At 38.2% G+C, this 21,067-nt stretch overlaps 1 protein-coding gene across 2 annotated transcripts in view; it reads left to right on the top strand.

Annotated features, from left to right (window-relative positions):
• The window catches only part of GAK (cyclin G associated kinase), a 66,356-nt gene extending 45,741 nt beyond the window's left edge, over positions 1-20,615 (top strand). Inside the window, exons 21-28 of one of the 2 annotated variants that reach the window (XM_054283100.1) lie at positions 604-1,065; positions 3,030-3,200; positions 9,840-9,974; positions 10,308-10,427; positions 12,975-13,187; positions 14,552-14,700; positions 15,750-15,926; positions 17,488-20,615. In XM_054283100.1, the coding sequence (XP_054139075.1) occupies positions 604-1,065; positions 3,030-3,200; positions 9,840-9,974; positions 10,308-10,427; positions 12,975-13,187; positions 14,552-14,700; positions 15,750-15,926; positions 17,488-17,589 (1,529 nt within the window). In that variant the 3' untranslated portion in view covers positions 17,590-20,615. Of the gene's footprint in view, positions 1-600; positions 1,066-3,029; positions 3,201-9,839; positions 9,975-10,307; positions 10,428-12,974; positions 13,188-14,551; positions 14,701-15,749; positions 15,927-17,487 lie in introns of both variants that reach the window. The other variant, XM_054283090.1, reaches the window with a different exon arrangement.
• The last annotated feature ends 452 nt before the right edge of the window (positions 20,616-21,067 follow it).

The raw sequence follows: 21,067 nt of genomic DNA, 5'->3' as shown, positions 1-21,067 counted from the left end.
ACACCAAGTAAAGGGGTTTGGTGTTGAGTATAACTTAAATGGTGAGCTAAATTTTTCTTTTTCTGTAAAAATCTTAACCTTAAAGATCTGCAAGGAAGCTTTTCACTCACACAGCTCCACTTTGGCTGAGGAACAGAGGAAACAAAGTAGATTAGCCAGTGGAGTCCATATCAGTAAGTAGGACTAAGAAAATGTAATTTTATCGCACATGTGTAACTCTCTTTTCTGGTTGCTGCTTTGTTGTTAAAAATGTCAGCATCTCCTTATGCTTTTATTGAGTACAGCAGTTACTGAGAAATCTTGTCAGCTCTAAGAGACATAGTGATCTGAGGTGAATGTCCAAGTCAGTCTTTTTTTGAAAAAATTTGTAATACCTATCTGTGTAGTGTCAAATATGGTAGTCAGCTGCTCCTTTGTCTGTCCTGTACAAAGAGGTAGCAGGCAGCATGTAGTTCCTTTTTCATCAGTTCTTATATGAGTTTCGGTTAGTTAGGAATTAACTTTGTATGCTGTCACCGTGAAAGTTTCTCTTACCCGAGTCAAAAGAATAATGCTGGTTATTTAAAGATGTTACTCTTTTTTTTTTTTTTCCTATTCAAGAAGGAAAAACTCCAGAAAGTGGAATAGAAGACAGCTCATCTAAAAATGATTGTGTTCAGCTGTCTGATGACAGGGAAGAGAGTGATCCTTCAGTTGAGGAGTTCCCAACATTTCCAGATGAAGGAAGTGCAGTTGATGAGAAAGACTCTACTCCAGAAGGAGAGTTGCTTTTTGAAGCCAGTTTTGAATCTCCATCTGCACCTTTACAAAAATCTCTTCCTGAAGAGAATGTAGACTTGCTGGGACTAGACTCTGATATTTCAGCGGAACAGAAACAACCTATCTCAGAAATAAGCTCTTCATCAAGTAATGCTGACTTGTTGAACAATCTGTTTGTGAGCAGTGTGTCACAGGTTTCAAATGAGCCCACTGGAGATCTTCTTGGACAAGGAACAGATTTCTTTTTCAGCAGTCAGCATCCAGCTGCTACTCAGGGTTCATCTTCAGCAGCAGCTGTGTCTTCAGGTATGTGAGTTTAATATCAGCACTTGTCACATGGGCAACACATGAAAACTGCTGCTTGCATTGTGCTTAGAAAATAAGTACTGTGTTTCAAGATGGTGAATGGTGAAGACATGTCAGTCTGTAGCAAGACTATGAATAGAACAGGTGTTACTTCTGCATGAAGAAGTTCCTGTACGTTACCCAGATATTCTGTTATGTTGCCAGTATCCTGTTAACTTTAAACTTTTGTAAATGGAAAAGTAACGAATTTTCCATTTCAAAGGAACTCAGTATCTTAAGGAATTCTTAGCTTTCCCATATGAATGTTGCATGCTCGATCCTTTTCTAAATCCATAACTTTCCTTGTTAAGGCATAGACTTGTCATAACTTGTACTTTATGTCAAGCAATGGCATTAGATGTACAGAACTATGCTGCTTAGGTCAAATGTCTGCGTGGGATTTTTAAGTGTTAATCACATGAGACTGCTGAGCAACTTTAAATCCTGCAGATTATTGTTCAAATCAGTAGGATAATGATGCTGCTAAAAGATGTTTTCTTGCTGGTTTTAATGATGTTGGCAAGTCTGTATCCTTAAAGAGAATGCTATGTAGTGCTGTCTATTTGGTATTTAAGCAGGGTGCTTTAGTTCAGAGATTCTGTTCCTCTTACCAGTGGATGCTCATCTCTTTGTCACTTCTTGGGAATAACAATTCTCTGCCTAAAGTTAATGGTGAGATTTCTGGGAATATTACTCACATAATCTAGGAAACCATTACAAGGTTTTGTTTGTTTGCACAAAGATAATTCATAGGTACTAAAAGCTTTAATCTATAGACAACTAGAAGTATTTTTCACAGAGCATTTAGATGGTTTAAGATTTTTTTTATTTTGAGGCACTTCGCTATTGAATTTTGTTACTGTGGTCAGGGAAGAATAATTGTAATTTACCATTTTTACATAGGTAGAATTCTATCAAACAAAACCTTGATTACATTATCTTTCTTTAGCCATGGGTGTTGTGTGAAACATTTTATCAGTAGTCGTGTATATCGCATTCTTGTAGTCATTCTCATTCAGTGTATTTCATTGAATTGTATTAACAGAGTTACTTGCAGAAGTGAGAATATTTGGCCACTGTTGTATTTTGGCTTGCACAACAAACTTGAGGTTTTGTTTATGTATGATGCTGTAGTAAATTTGCTTGAAATGTTGTTGAGTCCTGTACAATGTGGTCATTACCTGAGGATGTGTTGGGGTATTACAGCAGGATTATTCCTTCTCTTCAGCTTCTGAGTGAATCTGGCAGGACTCCCTGGGCTCTTCAGGGGTTTTGACCCTAGAGGGCAGCAGAAACAGGAATATCTAAAGCCCTGATTCCAGCTGACTGTCACATGTTACTCCATGCTGACTATAAATACTCTTCCAGTTAGTTTTTTCTTCACTGGGATCACTAGAGACCTGCTGAAGTCTTACTTCTATTGGTTTTCATTCTTGGGTTGACGTGTTTGCTGCCCCAGAATCGCCAATGCCTTCAAGTCTGAATGGTAGTATGAACATTTTATTTCATATTCTTTTTAATGGTGTAATAGTCCATTTTCTTCAAACCTAGTTGCAGATTTGGCATTATAGAGTATTTAATAAATGTAATTCTTCTGTGTGTCAGATGGTCATGCAAACTTAAGATGTGTCTTAATTGATGAAATTAACAATGTTGTTGAATTGTATGTAGTCTTGATGCTTTAGAAGACATAGCTGTTCATATTATGTATGTCTGAGAGACCCTTTTTGTACCATGTGAAAGTTCATTTGTCTAGAGAAAGGAATGAGTGGTTACTCTTTGCCACACAAAATTGACTGAAGGCTGCTGCAGTTACAAGCATGAGCTTTGCTTCTTGTCTGTGCCATCAGAGGAGTAAGGCTTTTTCAACTTCATTTATTCTACAGTTTGTCATGAGATAATTTTGTTTTCTGCTTATTTTTTAGCCGATCCATTTGATCCATTCACAATGTCATCAAGCTCAGAGAATCAAGCCCTGTCTGGTCCAGACCTCTTTGGGGACTTCCTTCATCCAACCTCAACATCTACAGCTAATACAGTTCCTTCCACACAAAGTTCACTTCCACCTTCTTCCAGCTCAGATTTCTTAAATTTAGGTAAGTGTGCTTCTGGTGTTCTGTTCCTCAACAGTTTCTTCTCTTCTGTGCATTTGTCTTTCAGCTTAGTGGATTAGTGTCTTGATAGATCCACTTGTTGTGATTGCTGTTTTAATTAGCTTTGTACTCTGGAAGTACAGATGTAAATGCACCAAGAAGCAGGTGTTTCCTGTATAATGTCATGCTATTATTTATGATGTGACAGGATTTCTGGAATTGCTAACCATATGTTAGGAGTTGGAGTGTCCTCTCAATGATCTAATAACTGAGGATACCTAAATATCTGTAAACTTAATTTGTAGAGGATAGTGTGCTGTGTTGACTGTATTTAGGTTTTAAAGATTTTCTGGAAACCTTGGAAGACAAATGAGCGAGTTAAGTTATAATATAGCCAGTTCTAAAGTGCAGGCTGAGGCTAACGTGCACCTTCCTGACCTGAATGTATTCTGCTAATATACTTACAAAGTACATTATGTAATACTCTAATCTTATTTGTTTCATTTCTCTGATATATTCTTGGCGAAGCCTTTTCCTCATGCATTTATTTTAAAATCTGTTAATCTTTAAACAAAAATCTTTGTGATATATTCAGGGTTCCCATCATTTTTAAGGAGAAACAGACATTTGCAGAAATGGTGGAGTGGTAGAGCTACTAGTGTTTAAGTTTTTAAAAATATGACTTTCAAAGAAAAGTGGGGGTTCTCTCCGTAGGGGTATGGGTTGTGATCAGTCTGTGTGGCCTCTTCTCTGCTGTACTCTCAGTCCCTCTTTCTGTATAGGTGCTTTCCATAGGATACAGTCTTTTAAGAGCACAGCTCTGTGTAGGATGCAGTCCTTTAGGAAGAGATTGCTATAGGGATATGGTTCTCCCAGGCCCTGCAGGTCCTGCCAGGAACCTGCTGCTGTGTGGGCTGCTCTCTGTGGTTGTGGCTTCATCGAGGATGTATCCACCTGTGTAGGGTGCTCCACAGGCTGCAGTGTGAATATTTGTTCATCTATGGTTTTTTATATGTGTTGCAGGGCAATCTCTGCTCTGGCATCTGGAGCACCTCTTCCCCCTCCTTCTCCACCTACCATAATGTCTGCAGAGCTGTTTCTGTCATACCTGTCCCTTCTCTTACAGCTGCTGTGCTGTAAGAGAAGGGACAGATATGGGGAAACATTTTTTGGGAAAACATGTTTTCCCAAAGATGTCTAGTTTGGGAAGCTCAGCTGTGGCTTGTGGTCGGTCTGTTGGAGCTAGCTGTGTCCCACAGAAAAGCCCAGGTCTCTTCTCATGCAGACACCTACTTACAACGTGCAAGTAGCTAGGAATGGTGGTATCACACATCTTTTCCTGAATCTAGTGATTTCTTCCCAGGGCTTATTGCGTGCAGCTTTGACTTGCCCCTCTCTGTTTAGCAGTTGCTCTAGTTGACCCTGCATCTGAGTGACGCAGTCTGAATGTTAGATACAGATAAACTCTACAGAAAAAAATGCATCATTTGTCTGACTGAGAGAAGGGCTTCCTCTTTGAAATAAAAGGCTACTCAGCTGCTTGCCCTCTCTATCATATTATTAATCATTATATTCCAGCTGTGATTGATTCTGCTGAGAAGATTTCACTTGCTGCCTCCTTTGCAATGTTTTTGTTCTTTCCTGTAGATAGAAAGAGCCATGTGTTTCAGTTGTGTACTTGTCTAGTGTCAGCTTTATGCCACTATTTCTGTCCCTGTGTAAGGTTACCAAAGATAAATATTTTGCTCAAAAGAAGATTTGATCAATACTGATCTGTGGAGCATTATTTCCACGAGATTCTGCACCTGGGATGGGGAAACCTGGATGCAGGCAGACTGGGGAATGAAATGCTAGGGAGGAGCACCATGGAAAGGGACCTGGGGGTTCTGGTTGATGGCAGCCTGAATGAATCAGCAGTGCCCTGGCAGCCAGGAGGACCAAGCATGTCCTTAGGTGCTTGTCCCACTCTGCTCTGTGCTGGGGCTGCCTCACCTCGAGTGCTGGGGGCAGTTTTGGGTGCCACAATATGAAAATAGACACTAAGCCATTAGAGACTGTCCAAAGAAGGGCCATGAGTATGGTGAAGAGCCTTAAGGGGAAGGCTAATGAGGAGCAGCTGAGGTCACTTGGTCTGTTTCTCCTGGAGGAGAAGAAACTGTGGGCAAACGTCATTGCAGTCATCAACTTCCTTGTGAGGGAAAGAGGAGGGGTCTGCAATGATCTGATCTCTGTGGTGACCAGTGACAGAACCCAAGGGAATGGCCTGTAGTTGTGTTAGGGAACATTTAGGTTGGATATTAGGAAAAGGTTTTTCTCCCAGAGGCTGGCTGAGCACTGGAACAGTGGGAAGTGTTCACAGCACCAGCCTGACAAGAGTTCCAGAAATGTTTGAAAAACACACTCAGGCACATGGTGTGATTCTTGGGGCTGTCCTGTGCAGAGCCAGAAGCTAGACACTGTGATCCTTGTGGTTCCCTGGTAGCTCAGCATATTTTATGACCTTAGCCAAAATCTGCCTCACTGGAGGGGCAGGACCTCTCAAGAGGAGATTCTCTAGCTGATGTGCTCAAAGCAGGGTCATGTAGAGTGGGCAGTTCAGGACTGTGTCATGTCCTTTCTGGTTTTTAGCAGTTCCAACACTATAGACTCCACAGCTGGGCAACCTATGCCAGGTTTGGGGAGATCTTAGAGGAAAGAAAGTATTTTTTAATGGAGTTCCCTGTGTTTAAGTTTGTGCCCTTCCAGTGGGCAGCACAGAAAAGAGTGTGTCTCAGTCTTTTTTTGTTTCTTCACATTAAATATTTTTACATATTTATAAGAATGTTCCTGGTTCTTTTCTCCAAGTTGAATAGTACCAGACCCTATTATCAGAGAGGACACAGAAAAACCTTTTATGTATTAAATTAAAGTGGGAAAAATAAAATATGGATTTCTGTTCACTAAATGTTTATCTGCAACCTTAAGGAGATCACCATCAATAGTCAGCTGTTAATAACATTTGAGCAAGTAGAGGAAAAAAAGGAATATTTTTACATCTGGCTTCAATGCTTATTGTTTTGTGCTTACTCCTAATTTTATTTGATAACTTGCAGCCTGGTAGTGTATTAGGATACCTGCTATTTTAATGTAATTTCCAAAGCTTTCTGTCAACATAGGAAAAGATACTTAAAATGTACCCATTTTCTCTTCAGCCTGCTCTTTTACGTTGATTTCCCAATATTTCTCTATTGAAATGCAGTCTTTAAAAACTGTATGGAAGTGGAGGAACTGGGGTAACATTTCATACTCCTTTACATTTATCTTTCAAATGAGAGCTGCTATGTGTGTTTAGCTGAAGGATGTATGTATTTGAGCCTTTAGCATTCTATCCAGTTACAGGTATCAATTTTATCAAGTAAGTAAGGCATATTAATGATTATGTTGCACTTAATGTGATTTTTTGAGTATTGAAAGGACAGGATCACTAGTAACTGGAGAAAAAAGGAAAAATAAGAACATGTTCTCAACTGACATATTCAGAAGAAATGTGTTAAGTGAGCAGAAGTGATCTTATGTGAAAACATTAAATCATTAAAAGGGAGAAAAATTTTAAACTAAAAATAAATTAGTAGTAATGGCAGTGACCATTCAAAATAAGCTGCAGTAATGAAATTTGATGACTCTACTGTTGGAGCACTTGTAAGTGTCTAGAATCAAATTTTAGTGATGGATAAGCTGTATTTGTCAGCAAATGATTACTAAACTGCTATAGGTACCAGGAGAAAAGATGTTTCAGTGAACACAAATTCAAGACGTGGAACTTTAACCTTGTATTTCTCAGATGTTGGCTTAAAATTTAAAATTATAGCAGTTTTAAAATGAAAGATAGTTCTTACACAGTATCTGATCTTTTAAGTCATTCTATTCTGTAATAGGAAAATGTTGTGCTGTTGCTGCTATACAGCTGTGTTTTAACGATGTAACTTAATTTTCTTCTGTATTTTTTAAGTAGCAAATCATCTTTAATGCAGGCTGAGTCAAGATATACTTCCCTCAAAGATAGCAGGAGATTTGGAAGGTGGTCAAAAGAAACCTGAGTGATCAGTGTAGTTTTCTCCTGAGGAGAAGTTAGTTTTTGTGAACTTGAGTTCTCAGATAGACTTTAGATAAGGTTAAAAAAACCTTGCATCATACTAAACCAGCCTCTTGGTTCACAGAAAATCCTGTTGTCTGTGATTAAAGGATTTCCTGTAGACATGACAAGTTAAATAAAGAAAACCTTATGTGAAGTTGTGTGTAGTAAAATGCAGGTCTCTTATTTTGGGAAGCTGGAAGGTGTGATCTGATTACCACGAACTTATTCTTGCATCCTGGCTTGGTTTGAGCAGTGCTAGTAAAGAACAGTGTTCTTTGCCAAGACCTCCAGTGGTTCATTGCTGTATGGCTAGGGATTTTCAATATGAGACAACCAGGTTTCGGTCTGCATGTTCATCATCTTAATTGCTTCCATTTTTGGAATATTGAGCTATAGTTCATGTTTTACCATTTCTTTAGGAATTCTGCTCCTTTCTCTTAGTATGCTTGTATGAATTGCAGTGTGTCAGCTACAAAAATAGAGATTCAGTATGGTTTCATCATACCTTTTCAGAATATGTAGAAGTCAAAATATCAAAGTCAAAAAGTTCATAACGCTTTTTCTTGATGTTAAAATCTGACAAAATGCCCACATTGTCGAATTAAAAAGAAGATAGCATAAGAACAGTTTCAGGAGGAATGGGTTATCTGTTCAGTATATTGTACATTGCATTGTTTCAGATTTTTCTGTTAAGTGTAGTGGTTGTATATGAGCTTTTACTATTAATAGTGAATTTACCGCTGTATGTAGCAGTAGGCTACTTCCTGCTTAGTTCAGCGTGGGGGAGGCAATGAACTTGACTTCTCTTAAGCCAACTGTTATAAAACAGCTCATTCCCATAGTGTGTTCTCAATCCTTCAAATGCATTCATCTGTAATTTAATTTGTTCTTGTTCCTCTCAATTTGTTTTCGTAGTAGTTAATTTCATATGATAGCGTTAATTTTATTATGCTCCTGTAAAAAGACCTTTAATAGTAGAGACTGTAGAACAAAATAATTTCTGGCCTAAAAATCAGTATCAGTAGTAATTGAAGGCCCGCTTAACTTTTGGGAGTGGAATATGATACAACAAAGTTCTAAGCCGATGAACAGGTGCTGATTTGTAGCCAGCGACACTGTGGTTTAGTGGATAGCTGGGGTCCCGAGTATTGACACCAATATGTATTGTTTCTTCCATGGTTTCAGAGGCAGGGAGATGAAGCTTGGGTGTGGAGAAAGGGCTGGAAATGGTGGGTACTTCTTGTGTTTTATTCTGATGTTTTCCCCTCACATGCAGCAGAGAGTACTGCTGTAATACAGGCTTTCGGCAGATATTTGTTGCACAGTATTTGATGTGCTCACTTTGCAGCTGTAAGATCTAATTATAAATTATATTAGTAGCTTGAGGTACTATAGGGGTGTTTAATGTGCTTCTAATTATTTCCTTAATTAAGAGGATTTGATACTAATATTTAGAATGTAAAGCTGAGGTGCTGAGACAAGTGAAAGGCTGTCCTGTAGTAGCTGAGACTTTCAAAGCCTCAGAATGTTACTGCTTTTGTAAGGATGGCTGGGTCGACCCTATGTCTGTGAAATGTCTTAGAACACCACTAAATGTGCTTTACTAAAATATCCCCTCCCCGTGTTGCACTCACAGTTGTTATAGCATTAAAGTAGTTACATTCAAAAGCTGTCCTGCTTCACTATGAGTATCCACAAGCTCTGCTAAGGAGAATGCTCCAAGCTGGCATGCAGTTTTGAGTGTTCCATACATAGCATTTCTCATTCTGAGGATGGCTCACCTCATAGTTTGTGTGTGTGTAAGTGGGGAATAATTCGGAAGTGTCAGGGATGGCAGTTATAATACCTTTAAATGGGATATGACATTTTCCAGGAGTTGGTGGCAGCACTCTTGCATGCTTTTAAATACGACAATTTCATTTAGATGTCATGGTGTATAGAAAAGTGGTTTTTATCCATGCAGCTAGAGATTCTTAACCTCTTCCCAGGAAAAAATCACTCTTCCTGTATCCTGCTCTTCGATTGTGTGCATTGATTTGTGTGTTACACCTCAAAGAGTGTATTAGTTGGCCAAGAGGCCCCTTTGTCACAAGCAGGCTGAGTTAGGTAAACCTGCATTTTGAAGTGACCTGGCTTCACCTGTGTAACACCCAGACTGCTGAGTGATAAAGAGCACCATTCATGGAGCACTGCTGCTTTCTGCTTACCAGCTGTGTTGTCAGGAACAGCAGTATGCATTAGATCTGTACCTGAGCTAGTCCTTTTGGTCAGGAGACCTAAGCTGTTAAATTCATAGCATTGCCTGTGCATGAAAATACCTTATCTATGCAGTGCGTGGGATATTTTAAAATAGAAGTGGAGGAATTCCAGTGGTACAACCCTTCTGAGTCCTGTTTGAGATTGTTGCCAAGAGATTTAAGCAAGCTGTGTAGCTGACAATGTGATACACATTCTGTTGGTATTGGCAAATATATATACTATTATTATGGTTTTCTTAAACATGAAAACATTTTTTTTTTCTTCTGTAGGCAATTTGACACCAGAACCACCTAAAATATCATCATCTACAAGCCACCCAGATCTCTTAAGTGGGTGGGATTCTTGGGCAGATTCCTCAACAACCAGCAATGTAGCATCACCACAGCTGAAGCCTGTTTGTGAAGGTATTATGATATTAAATTTTTCCATTAGAGGAATACTCCAGACTGGGTCAGTTTAATCACCTGAAACTGCTGAACGTGTCTTCACGCATTTTTGCTTTGCTGCTTAAATGCTCCTTTAGTAAGACACTTGTGTAGTTTTTCAGATTAAAGTTCAAGACGCAGGAATTAAATTGTTTCAATTCTCTACAGCAGTGGTGATTCTTGTAATGGGAAAAGGTGTTGTGAAGTAGAATTTTGGGGAAGTTTGCATGAGGTCTTGTGTCGATACTATTTTTATTCTTTCACTCAATTTCCAAACAGACTAGGTATGTGATGTGTCTTCTTATTATACAGGCCAAGCTTTTACCACCGGAAGCCAGTCCAGTGTGTCTTCAGGTTTGTCTTTTAGCCAGGCGAAAGCTCAGAACTTTGATCCTTTTGCTGATCTTGCCAATCTGGGATCTGGTCTTCCAGGTAAGATCTTACTTTTGATAGGCTATATTTTTTAGGGCCTCTTCTGTTTGATTTGCTTCTTGTACCTATAAATGGTTTTGACAGCCTATCAAAGGAAGTGTTTCTTTTTAATTGTCAACATCTAGCTTGAGATATTTGCTGAGAGCTGGTGAGTAACAAGAAAAGATTGAATCTTCCAGATATTTTTAAACATCCAGAGTAGTATTTCAGAAGATAACTACAGCTGTGATATAAAAACAGTAAAAGTAATTAATGCTTGAGAATAGAGTTGAGATGGTAAAAGAAACCAGGAGTCTCTGATTTAGTAACCGAGCATGAGGTTTCTTACCTAGCATTGATTAATACTGTTCTTGAAGGATTTAAAATGAAAGCAGGATTGAATTAGTTAATTATTTTTAATTCCAAAGTAACAGTTAATTCAGTACTTTCCTTTGAATTCAGTAGACTTTCATAGCTCTGCTACTCACATCTACCCTGTTTGTAAGATAAGCACAAATCAAGGGCCATACTTTGCAAATCAGTACCAAAAACACTATAAATGCTTGCATTCAGTTTGCAGTGAAGGGCACAAGGAGTTCTGGAAGATAAGAAACATTGCAGAATAACTTTTGTTCCCAGGTGTTTTATTGGCCTGAAACTCAGGAATTTAGTCATGTAGCACTCACAAAAGAGCTGCAGTCCTCGCATTTCTGAACCCACACTGCCATAACAAATGTGACCAGCTGCCCAGAGTACACAGAATGATTCAGAACAGCCTAGTGTCACTGAATTGAGCAAACCTGCTTTTCCCGTAGCTTGGAGCTGATGGAGGTTTTACCCTGTTGCCTTGGCAGTTAGCACTGTGTATTGAATTGAGTGGAATTCTTGTAGAAACGCCAGGTAGCATGCAATGTTTGATTTCTTGATGTTGCTTGGGCATAAGCATGGCAAAATTCTGGTGTTGAAGCAGTACCAATAAGGCTGCTTTGATGTAAAAAAATGTTAAAAATTTTCTAGTTTAATAATTCAGGTTAACACAGATTATTAAATGCACAGGTAATGTGACAGTAAAAAAAGTCACTTTATTCTTGACTTGAAGATGTAGGTATAGCCCACACTGAATCAGATGAAAGAAATCAAACTAATTTTAGCAGTACTTGGGTCAATTCATTACTCTTTCAGTTAGCTTTCAATAGGAAAAATGACTGCATTAAGAAGTAGCCAGATGTCACTGTCCTAGTTAATGTTCCCAGGCTTGAAATGAATTTTCAAGGCATCACAAGAACTGGAATTCCGTTCTGGAATACAACTGGAATACCACATTCTGTTGTATTTTTCATAGGAGTTTTTTGGCTTTCACATACAAGATGCTGTTCTGAAAGAAAATTTATGAGAATGCAAGCTGCTTAAATATGAATGTTATATAAACCCCAAAAAATAGCAGCTAAAGTAATGAATACTGGTGTATTAGCATACTGGTAGGATACCAATAGTTTTCTGTGCTGGTTGGTGTTATCACACTCTTCTTTAGGAGTGGTCTTCTATCAGAAGGTAGGAGTGTGGTGTTGAAAAGTTTTTGTGAGCAGTGAGGCATTGACTTGTCCTACAGGAAGAATTTGTTGGCCTTGAAAACTGCAATAGTAAACGTAGAATGCTTTGAAAGAATAGGTGAAAGAGATAATTTTTCAATATGCAGATTTGCTATGACTAGTAACAATTTTTTTCTGTAAATTTCACGAGTTGTCAATGACTGAAAACTGAGTTGACTGCAGTTGAGTGATTTAATGAAAAAGCAGTGCATTCCTAGATTTTACTGGGTGTTATATTGCATTACTGGGTTTTTTCAGGTGCGATATTTCAAGATGTAGTATGGTATCCTGTCATAGCCCTGGGGAGACATCCTCTTGTGCGAGTTAGAGGTCTGAGCAGCCACTTCCAAAGGGAGGCATCAGGAGAGCTGAAGTGTGAGGAGCCATTTTTGAAAGAGCAAATCAAGTTTGCATTGCTACGTTTACCCAGACAGGCTTGGCCTATGCCACAGGAGGCTGATTACAGGATCTCCTGCAGGCTGCAGTGCTTCTCTTACTCATGTGCAGTATATTCCCTGGTAATGCTTCTATAGAATAATGTTCTCCTCATCTTCCTTAAACAGTAGTGCAAGGAACCACTAGAGACTTTGAAAGCATTCATTGGAAAATCATCTCAGTCTGTTACCGTTTTTTGTAATTAGTTGTTTATTATGCACTGCATATTAGCAGAAATGGGAAGCAGAACTACTGTCACAGCTATATTATCTCCTAGCCTGACACGTGCCTGACCCTTCAGATGAGGGTGCATGTTTTTGCTAAAACTGACATTTGAAACCTTGAGTTGTAAGAAAAGACTTTCAGTAAAGCCTCCAGCTCCTGCTATCCAAGTTACTTCTTAATGAGACTCTTAACTTCATTTTACCCACACTTTCCTGTTACACTGTGAGCTATGTGGTTATATGTCAAGACCAAACTGTCTTACTTGTATTAAACAGGTGACAGGTACTTAACTGAACAACTGAGTATTTTTTTTTGTTAGGTTCATCCGCTGGTGGACTCTTGGGTAGTGGATTTAGTCAGAAGACTGCTCCATCTCAGAAGGTAGGAAATCAGTGGCAGAAATCCTCCAAACCACAAACTACTTCATGGCAGTCCCAGACTAAGTCCAGCACAGCAGCTAAGCCCAACTACACAGTAAACTTCAGTGTTATTGGGGGACGAGAAGAAAGAGGAGTCAGAGCCCCAAGCTTTGGTAAGTTTTTTGAATGTGTATTATTTATAATGTCCCATGTGAAGTTAGTTGGGTGTGCTGTTACCCGCAGAAGCTCTTCTACCTTCATATTTTTCTTTACATTTAAGTTGTGTCTGGTAGAAAACAGAAAAGCACTTGCCAAATCTGGTATCCTGCCTTTCCAAACCTATCCCAGTATATAACAGACAAGCTGATGATAGCAAAGGTGTACACGAGTTTGGACATAAAGTCTCAAGGCTAGAATTACTCACCCACATGGGAACTGGTTTAGTATCAGTGAGTTTAGAAAGGTAAATTTGATCCATCTGAGGAGAGATGGTTGGTAATGTTGCTTCGTGTTAGTCTGTTTGTGATACAAAGATAAAGGGATACACTGCTTTTCCTAGCTGAAGAAGAGTAGCCTGTCTTGAGAAAGACAAGGTAAAATTCCTGAAAATTCTTGTGCTTGAAAGAGACATGGAGACCGGACCAGGGGGAAATCATACAGTTCTTTAATGTATTCCAACTGAGTAGGCAAACCTGGAGTTATAGGGTTAGGCTTGGTCTTTTCTGTATGAACTTTATTGTAAAATTTTATTTTCTGGTGTGTTGATATTAGGATTGTTCTTCCCTTAAACTGACATATAAGTGAACAGCAGGTACTTTTTTAAGTTGGAATTATTCTGTTGGTCCATATCTGGAAAAAGGTGTCAGGATGCAGAGGCAATGAGTGTAGGTTGCAGCACAGAAAAATCTGTAGAACAAGGCAAAAAAATCAATTGGCATGATGAAATGCTGAAACAGGTTGTTGTAATTCCTCTCGCTTAAAAACAGATGGACTTCAGCTGGACAGAGGCCTAACAAATGTACCTGGTTTTCCCTGCTTTTAGTGGGGATTGGACTAGACAACATCCAGAGGCCTCTTCAGAGTTCTCTGAAATCTGTTGGTTATGTAATGAATATTCATGTCGGTATTTTATCAGGTCATTATTCTGGATAAGTTTCAACATGCTTAGGTGTTGACTACGCGCTTTCAATGATACTGTTGAGTATATGGTTACTTGAAAAACTGCTGCGTGGCATTTGAAACTAACTTACAATGGAAAAATGGAGTAATTTCCAAAATTGTAGATAGATGTGCGTTCCCTCAAATCTACTCCATTTTTCTAAAAGGGATGACATGCAAGTATTAGGCAGAGGTTAGCATGTTAGGTCGTCTGCTCTGCTGGACTGAAAGTTTGTTAGAGATCCCTTTTATTTTTATCCTTTTTAGTTTTGTGGCTTTTGGTGTCACTGAAGGATATTTATTATGGCAGTGATAAATTTCCCCTGTTAATGTATTCTCCAGTGACACTTCTCATTTAATGTTTTTTCTCTTTTCATAGGTCAAAAGCCAAAAGTTTCAGAAAATGACTTTGAGGATCTCTTATCTAATCAAGGATTTTCAGCAAAATCTGATAAAAAGGGACCAAAGACAATTGCTGAGATGAGAAAACAAGAGATGTCTAAAGATATGGACCCCTTGAAACTCAAGGTTTGTTTAACAGTGATTTTAATTCAAGTGAAGATCTGATCTTATGCTTAGAACTGCTGATAACAGAGCAGAAGGATACAATGACCAACAGAGAAACTAAAGGCTCGTGGTTTAGAAAATATGGATGTAGCTGATAATACAAAAATACGCCTTAAAAATTAATAGCTGTCTTCAGGGTGATCATGTACTTTCATTTTCTGATTAACAAGTGCTGCTGCTGTCCTAAGAAATTACTAGAAGGTGCAATTCCAGAGACAGAATGTATAACTAGTCTGGGATATGTTCCTTGTTGTTCAGATTTTTTTGACCCGTTAGTCATTGATAGCTTCACATATTAATTCACTTCCAGATTTTTAGTCTTCATGGTGCTTCAGAAAAGTTAGTAAATGAGCTTTGAAGGAGTGCTGAAATTTGTTTTCACAAAGTGTCGGTTCTGAAGAGAGAGTGCATGGGCACATTTTAACAGAAATTACCACAAATGGAAACAAGTACAGATATTTAGTTACCATTCTCACTGGTGATAGTAAGGGTTCAATGGAAACACTGTATCCCTATGTTATAGCTTGAATATTTCTGTTAAAGTCTGAGCAACATTACTCCAATTGACTTTGGGGACATCTCAAAGAGCACTTTTGTCTATGCACTTCTGCAGGTTGCTTAAGTAAATGTGAATTACTATTAGACACTATCTGTTGTACAAAGCTTGTAATGGAAGTTTTAAAATATATTTACGCTTTTGTACAAATCAAATAATAATTTGTCTGTGGGCCCTGACAGGGATAAGATTAATATAACATATGTTTTTAACCATTTCTCTTGCAATGACTGAATTTCTGCAGTAAACTAGTAACAATGAGCTAGTCTCCAGTGATAGATGCAAAGTATCCCTTTTTGAGTGGCTAAGGCAGTTGAATTTGGAGACTGAGTGCAATAGGACAACTGCACTTGAGTCATGATTATATGGTCTTGCAGAGAGTGAAGATTATGTCTCTGGAGGCGGAGAATGCTTACAGTGCTGCATTCTGTTCTATGTATTCTGATTTTCCCAGATTCTTGAATGGATTGAAGGAAAGGAGAGAAATATCAGAGCATTAATATCCACTCTACATACAGTGCTTTGGGAAGGGGAAAATAAGTGGAAACCAGTCAGCATGGCAGATTTAGTAACTCCTGAACAAGTAAAGAAGTACTACAGGAAAGCAGTGCTTGTGGTTCATCCTGATAAGGTGAGTGTTTTCCTCTGATCTTCTTTATTATAGGAGGAATGCAAACTGCTTTTACCATACCATACAGGTTACTGTCAAATGCCTTGCTTCACAATCAGCACCCTAGATGTTCTTCACTGTGCTTCCATTGTCTTCTGGATATGGTGTCCTACTGCATTCAGGTAGTACAGGGTTATTCTTGTTGTCCTGACACAGCACAGAATTCAACAGAGAAGGGTTAACAAATGAAGGATCCAGTGAAGGCTGTACTGAGCACCAGAGTCAGTCATGCTGGGTTCTGACTGACAGATGGCAGATTTAATGCTGATTAGTGGAATCTATTTCATTTCTGTGAGCTGGTACTTCAAGTCTTTTAGAACTAGTGTGGAGACTCAGAGGCTGCCACAGCAAAACTGGTAGGAAAAACCTGCTGAACCATTTACTAAACCATTTTTACTAAAAAAAGAAAACTTAGTAGAATAAACAAGTTATCAGATGAAAAACATGTAATGAGTATTACATTGCATCTGTTTTTTTTAAAATGCTTAATGCATCCCAATGTATCAAGATAACTTCTTGTTCTGAGCTCTTGTATTAGATAGAAAGAGAAGCACTGGATATACCTGGTTTGAATTTTCAGGTTTGCATTCTCTGGTGGTTTAGGGAGCAAGTCTAAATCCTGTGTTGTCTTGTGTCCATAACAAACATGACAATTTTTGGTTTTTTAGTTCCCCCTCTCCTTCAGGGTTCTTGGGTATGTGACTTCTTCCACCTTTGTGGTGGTTTTTTAGGTGTTATCTGTAAGGCCCTTAATGCATCAGTGTTAGAACACAGCTCTGTTTAGGGCATATTTGTCTTCCTTGTTCTTTTATTTTGCCACTTACCTGTTATGCGTTGATAAAGTACTGCAGGTGCCAAAAGCTAAGCAGCAGGAGAAGGGGAAGAATCCTGGAGGGGGCTCTGGGGCTTCTCTTTTTTATTGGAGAGAACCATCTTTTGGGACTGGATGTTTATTAACCACAAGGGTTGGATTGTGTTGGCCCAGAGTCAGGGCAGCTGTGAAATGGGCAGGGAATCAGGAGTATCCTTGAGTATGGAAGCAAACACACAGGAAGAGCTATGCCAGTCATGCTGAGTCTTAGTACCATTCACAACCAGCAACAGATTTTTTTTCCAGGGAATTTCATTCAAAAGAAGTTGTCTTAAAGAGGACTCAGATTTTATCCCTGTAGACTACTGCAAGATCTTTCAGGAAGCAATTCCAAAAATTACTTAATTTTATCAGTAAATAATAGTACGTGAAAGTATTTATGGAAAGAACAGCTTTGAAAATTGTTTTTAGCTAAATTTTAATTACTTATGAATTGAACTGAAAGCTTGAAAGTAACACAAGGAAACCAAGGATTTGGATTTATTTAAAAAATACTCATGGATAAGGTTAGAGAGAGTTCTTTGTAAAATTATATTCACAGAGCAGTCTGTAGCTGTTGAATAAGACAGCAAATATAAAAGGGATGGGATCTTTTCTAAAGACCTGATTTCTAATGTTTTTATGCTTATGATGCATTCTCTTTGTTTCCAGGCCACAGGACAGCCCTACGAGCAATATGCCAAAATGATCTTCATGGAATTGAATGATGCATGGTCAGAGTTTGAAAACCAGGGATCGAAGTCCCTTTTCTGAAACTTCACCTTTCACAGAACTGCTTCCAGGAACTGGAGCTGATCATTGTTATGACTTTATTGCGCCTGAGATTTATGAAGCGCTTTTCCATGATTTCAGCACAGTTTCTAGTTATGCACTTAAATGTGGGGATGTATTTTGTAAGATGTAGAGTACAAAGCATTACATAGATGCATTAAGAAAAAAGCTGCTGAAGAAATCACAGTCTATTGAAGAAATCACAGGGAGTAAAGGTTTCTCTTCAGTTTTGTATAAGAAAAATAGAATTTGAATGAAGCTAAGTAATAAGTGATAGGCTAGTATTAGTTATAAATCATTCCAACTTAAATGATCTTTGCTGTACCTCTACCGTCCCAAATTTGTCTGTTACTTTGAGTAGTTTTGTGATTCAATTTTGATATTTGGTGCCTGTCGCCTTGTTCAAAGTGCTTTAGTTAGCAGCAGTGAATTTGCTTGGCTTATCTCAAACCTAAGGGTGTATATTTTCTTCTGTATTTTATATAATCAATCTGATAATCATTCTGTAAATAATGTTTTCTGGTAATATCTTTACAATAGAGTAACAGTTGTTTAGCCAAAAAGACAGCACATGTGAGAAAGTCAGACAGGGTTGTTCTTGATTTTTTGTTTTCTTTTCACTTTTTTTTTTTTTAACATATCATGAATCTGAAAAGAAATTTTGACTCTGAGGTCTGCATGTTCCTGCTGTTTTGTTTATTTATTGCAGTAGTCTGACCTGTGCTTATTTTCCTAGTTCTTTAAATGGTGTCTTTTGTTTCTGAGTTCAGTGGAACGTTCCTTTCATTGCACTTCAAATACTCTGATAGAAACAATTTTACTCTGAAACTTGAAGCGTAAACACAAACCTTTTACTGTACTTTGACTTGTCTGAGTATTAAATGACTCATTTTCATCTGGTGAGCATTTAAAGTGCTTTAACAAACATTTTGTTGCATGTTTGAACTTGTGTATTTTTGAGATATGCGTGGCATCAGTGCATGTGAAAACATGGTGCGTCTTGGTAAACTGCTGACTTTCTGCTCACCTATTTCCATGCGCTGCTTAGTGCAAGATGAGTAGAGACACAGCTTGGTAACAAAACTTGCCATGTTTTCTCATTCCCTGTTCAGAAGGCACTTTTTCACTAGTGCTGGGGTGGATGATGCAAACAGCTAATGACTGTTATACTCTGTGTAATAACAAAATGCAATTTTCATATCAAGTTTGAAAATGTTGAAAATTAGCTAGTAAATCTTCAGCAGCAGTGTCCTGAAACAAGACAGTTAGGCATTCAAGGGGATATTTTGACCACTTGCCTTTTTATATATTTTGCATGCTTAACTGAGAGGAAAGCCGTATTATTAGCAGAGGTAACTGTTCAGCTGAGCAACATCTGAACAGGAAACATGAGATTCTAATGCCACCTGAAAGGTGCATTGGATGAGATTTTCCACTGCTGCACCAGCCCGAGAGCTGGTGGGTTAGAGACTGCTGAACACTTGCAATGTCTAGTCTCTAGCTCTGATATAACACAGTTACTTATTAACCTCTAATCAAAGGTTTTGTTTGTGTATATTTGCAAATATATTTAGCTGCTGTGATTTTTCTTTTTTTTTTTTAAGGTAAAGCTGGGATGAGTTATGAATCAGGAAGGTTATATATTATTCATAGCTGCTGTTGTATTTCAGTTACTGCTTTGAAGCAGTCTTAAATCTCAGTAGATTTCTTTATAAATGTATGTAACTTGCTGTCTGATTTAAAGTAAGAGTTAATCTTTTTTCCTTTGGATACTTCATTAATTCCTTGTGTATGTGTTCTGCAACCATGGAAATTAAAGGCTTCTGCTGGTAGGATAGGTTTGTGGGAGACCTTTTTACAGTTCTAGGGCAAATGTTATCTAGGAATAGGTTTCAAAAGACAAACACAGATATATATGACTTTGACTGTAGTGCTATATACAATTGAGAGATAAAGCATTTCTAAGGGGGCTGCTTAGAATAAGGAAGGACTGCTTTAAAAACCCATGTTCATTCAGCATGTATAGGCAACTTATTTTAAAGCATACATTTTTAATTGCTCTTTTCTCAAAATATATGTTTAAAAATTAAAACAAGAAAGTTGGGAGGAAAATATCTTCCTTTGCTTTGTGTATTTGGTAGCATTTTCTGGATGATGTCTACATTAAGCTTTTTAAAATTTCTCTACTCTTGCTCGCAAAATTTTCTTGGAACACCAGAGAAGAACCTTAGATGTGATTTTAAGTTAGCAGGGAAAATATGAGTGCAAGTATTTTACCTGGAACTGAAGATCTCTTGAAATTAGCTCTCTCTTTTAAAAATTATGGAAATTCAAGAAGTTTGGCTGTGGATTCTTCCATGAGCCATTACATAATTACTGAAACTTCAGTTGGGTTGACAGAGCTGCTCAGCTTATTTTATGGCTTAGTCAGCTCTCGTTCTGTGGGGGAGCTGGCTGATTTATCTGCCCTGCTCCTTTCTACGTAATTCAATTTTGCTGCTAAGAATCTGGGAGAAGCTTGGTTTGGGAAACTGATAAATCTTGACAATGAAACTATTTTGGGTGGGATGTTTCGATTTTGGTTTTGTTTTTGTAATTGTGTCATTTCTCTGTGTTACGTACAAGAATGTGCAAACAATGGGGATTTCATTAAGATTCTGTAAGCAAACTGTTATTTGGAAATTAAAAAAAGTTCAAGTGGTGAATATGAACATAATAAATGGAAGTTTTGTTTTCTGTGCAACACAAAGCAGCATGATGACCACCAAAGGTGTTTCTTAGTGTAAGGTGTATATATTAAGTACAAGAACCTGGGAAGAGAGAAGTTAAAGTATATTTCATATAAATGTTATTGAGTATTAATGTTGCTTTTATATGAGATGGTAATTTGGAAGAAAAAAGTCCACCACTTTTATGAATTCATCTTAAAACAGTAATAAAGAATGGTAGACAATCTGGGAATTAGGGCTTTTCAACCTTTCGATTTGTACTTGGTCGTTAATTGTCTGTCTGCAGGAGTGCACTCAAATGAGAACACACATATTTCACTGTAGTTGTATTCTTAGTGTCCACAAATTGAAAAGCTTTTATAGAGCAGGCTTCAGAAAAAAATGATTAATCAGTGACTTAGCTGGGTTCTCTCTTTGCTTAAAATGTTTATTTTCCATTCATGTTAATTGTTCATTGCACATTAAGTTTTGAAGTGTTGAAGCCACAACCTGAAAGCTGAATTTTATATCTGCTTCTGCTGGCTGTGAAGCTTGAAGGTGAGGTCACCAGGTGTTACCTGCAGGTTGATACTCTGCATGCATGCATGCATGTGCTCCAAGGATATGCATGAGGCACTTGAGGTTCTCTTAGGAGGCACCTCCTTGACTCTTGCAGCAAGTCATGGCGCCTGCTGGCCTGTGTTGGTTGTTCCTCTGTCTGGTAGCAACACCTGACTAATGTCATGTATTGT

The sequence above is a fragment of the Melozone crissalis genome, unplaced genomic scaffold (genome assembly GCF_028551555.1).
Source record: "Melozone crissalis strain CALT ecotype California unplaced genomic scaffold, PUWL_Pcris_2 ptg000005l_1, whole genome shotgun sequence".
Taxonomy (NCBI): Eukaryota; Metazoa; Chordata; class Aves; order Passeriformes; family Passerellidae; genus Melozone; species Melozone crissalis.
The sequence above is the reverse complement of the archived record's forward strand: the minus strand, read 5'-3'. Positions and strand labels throughout refer to the sequence as shown.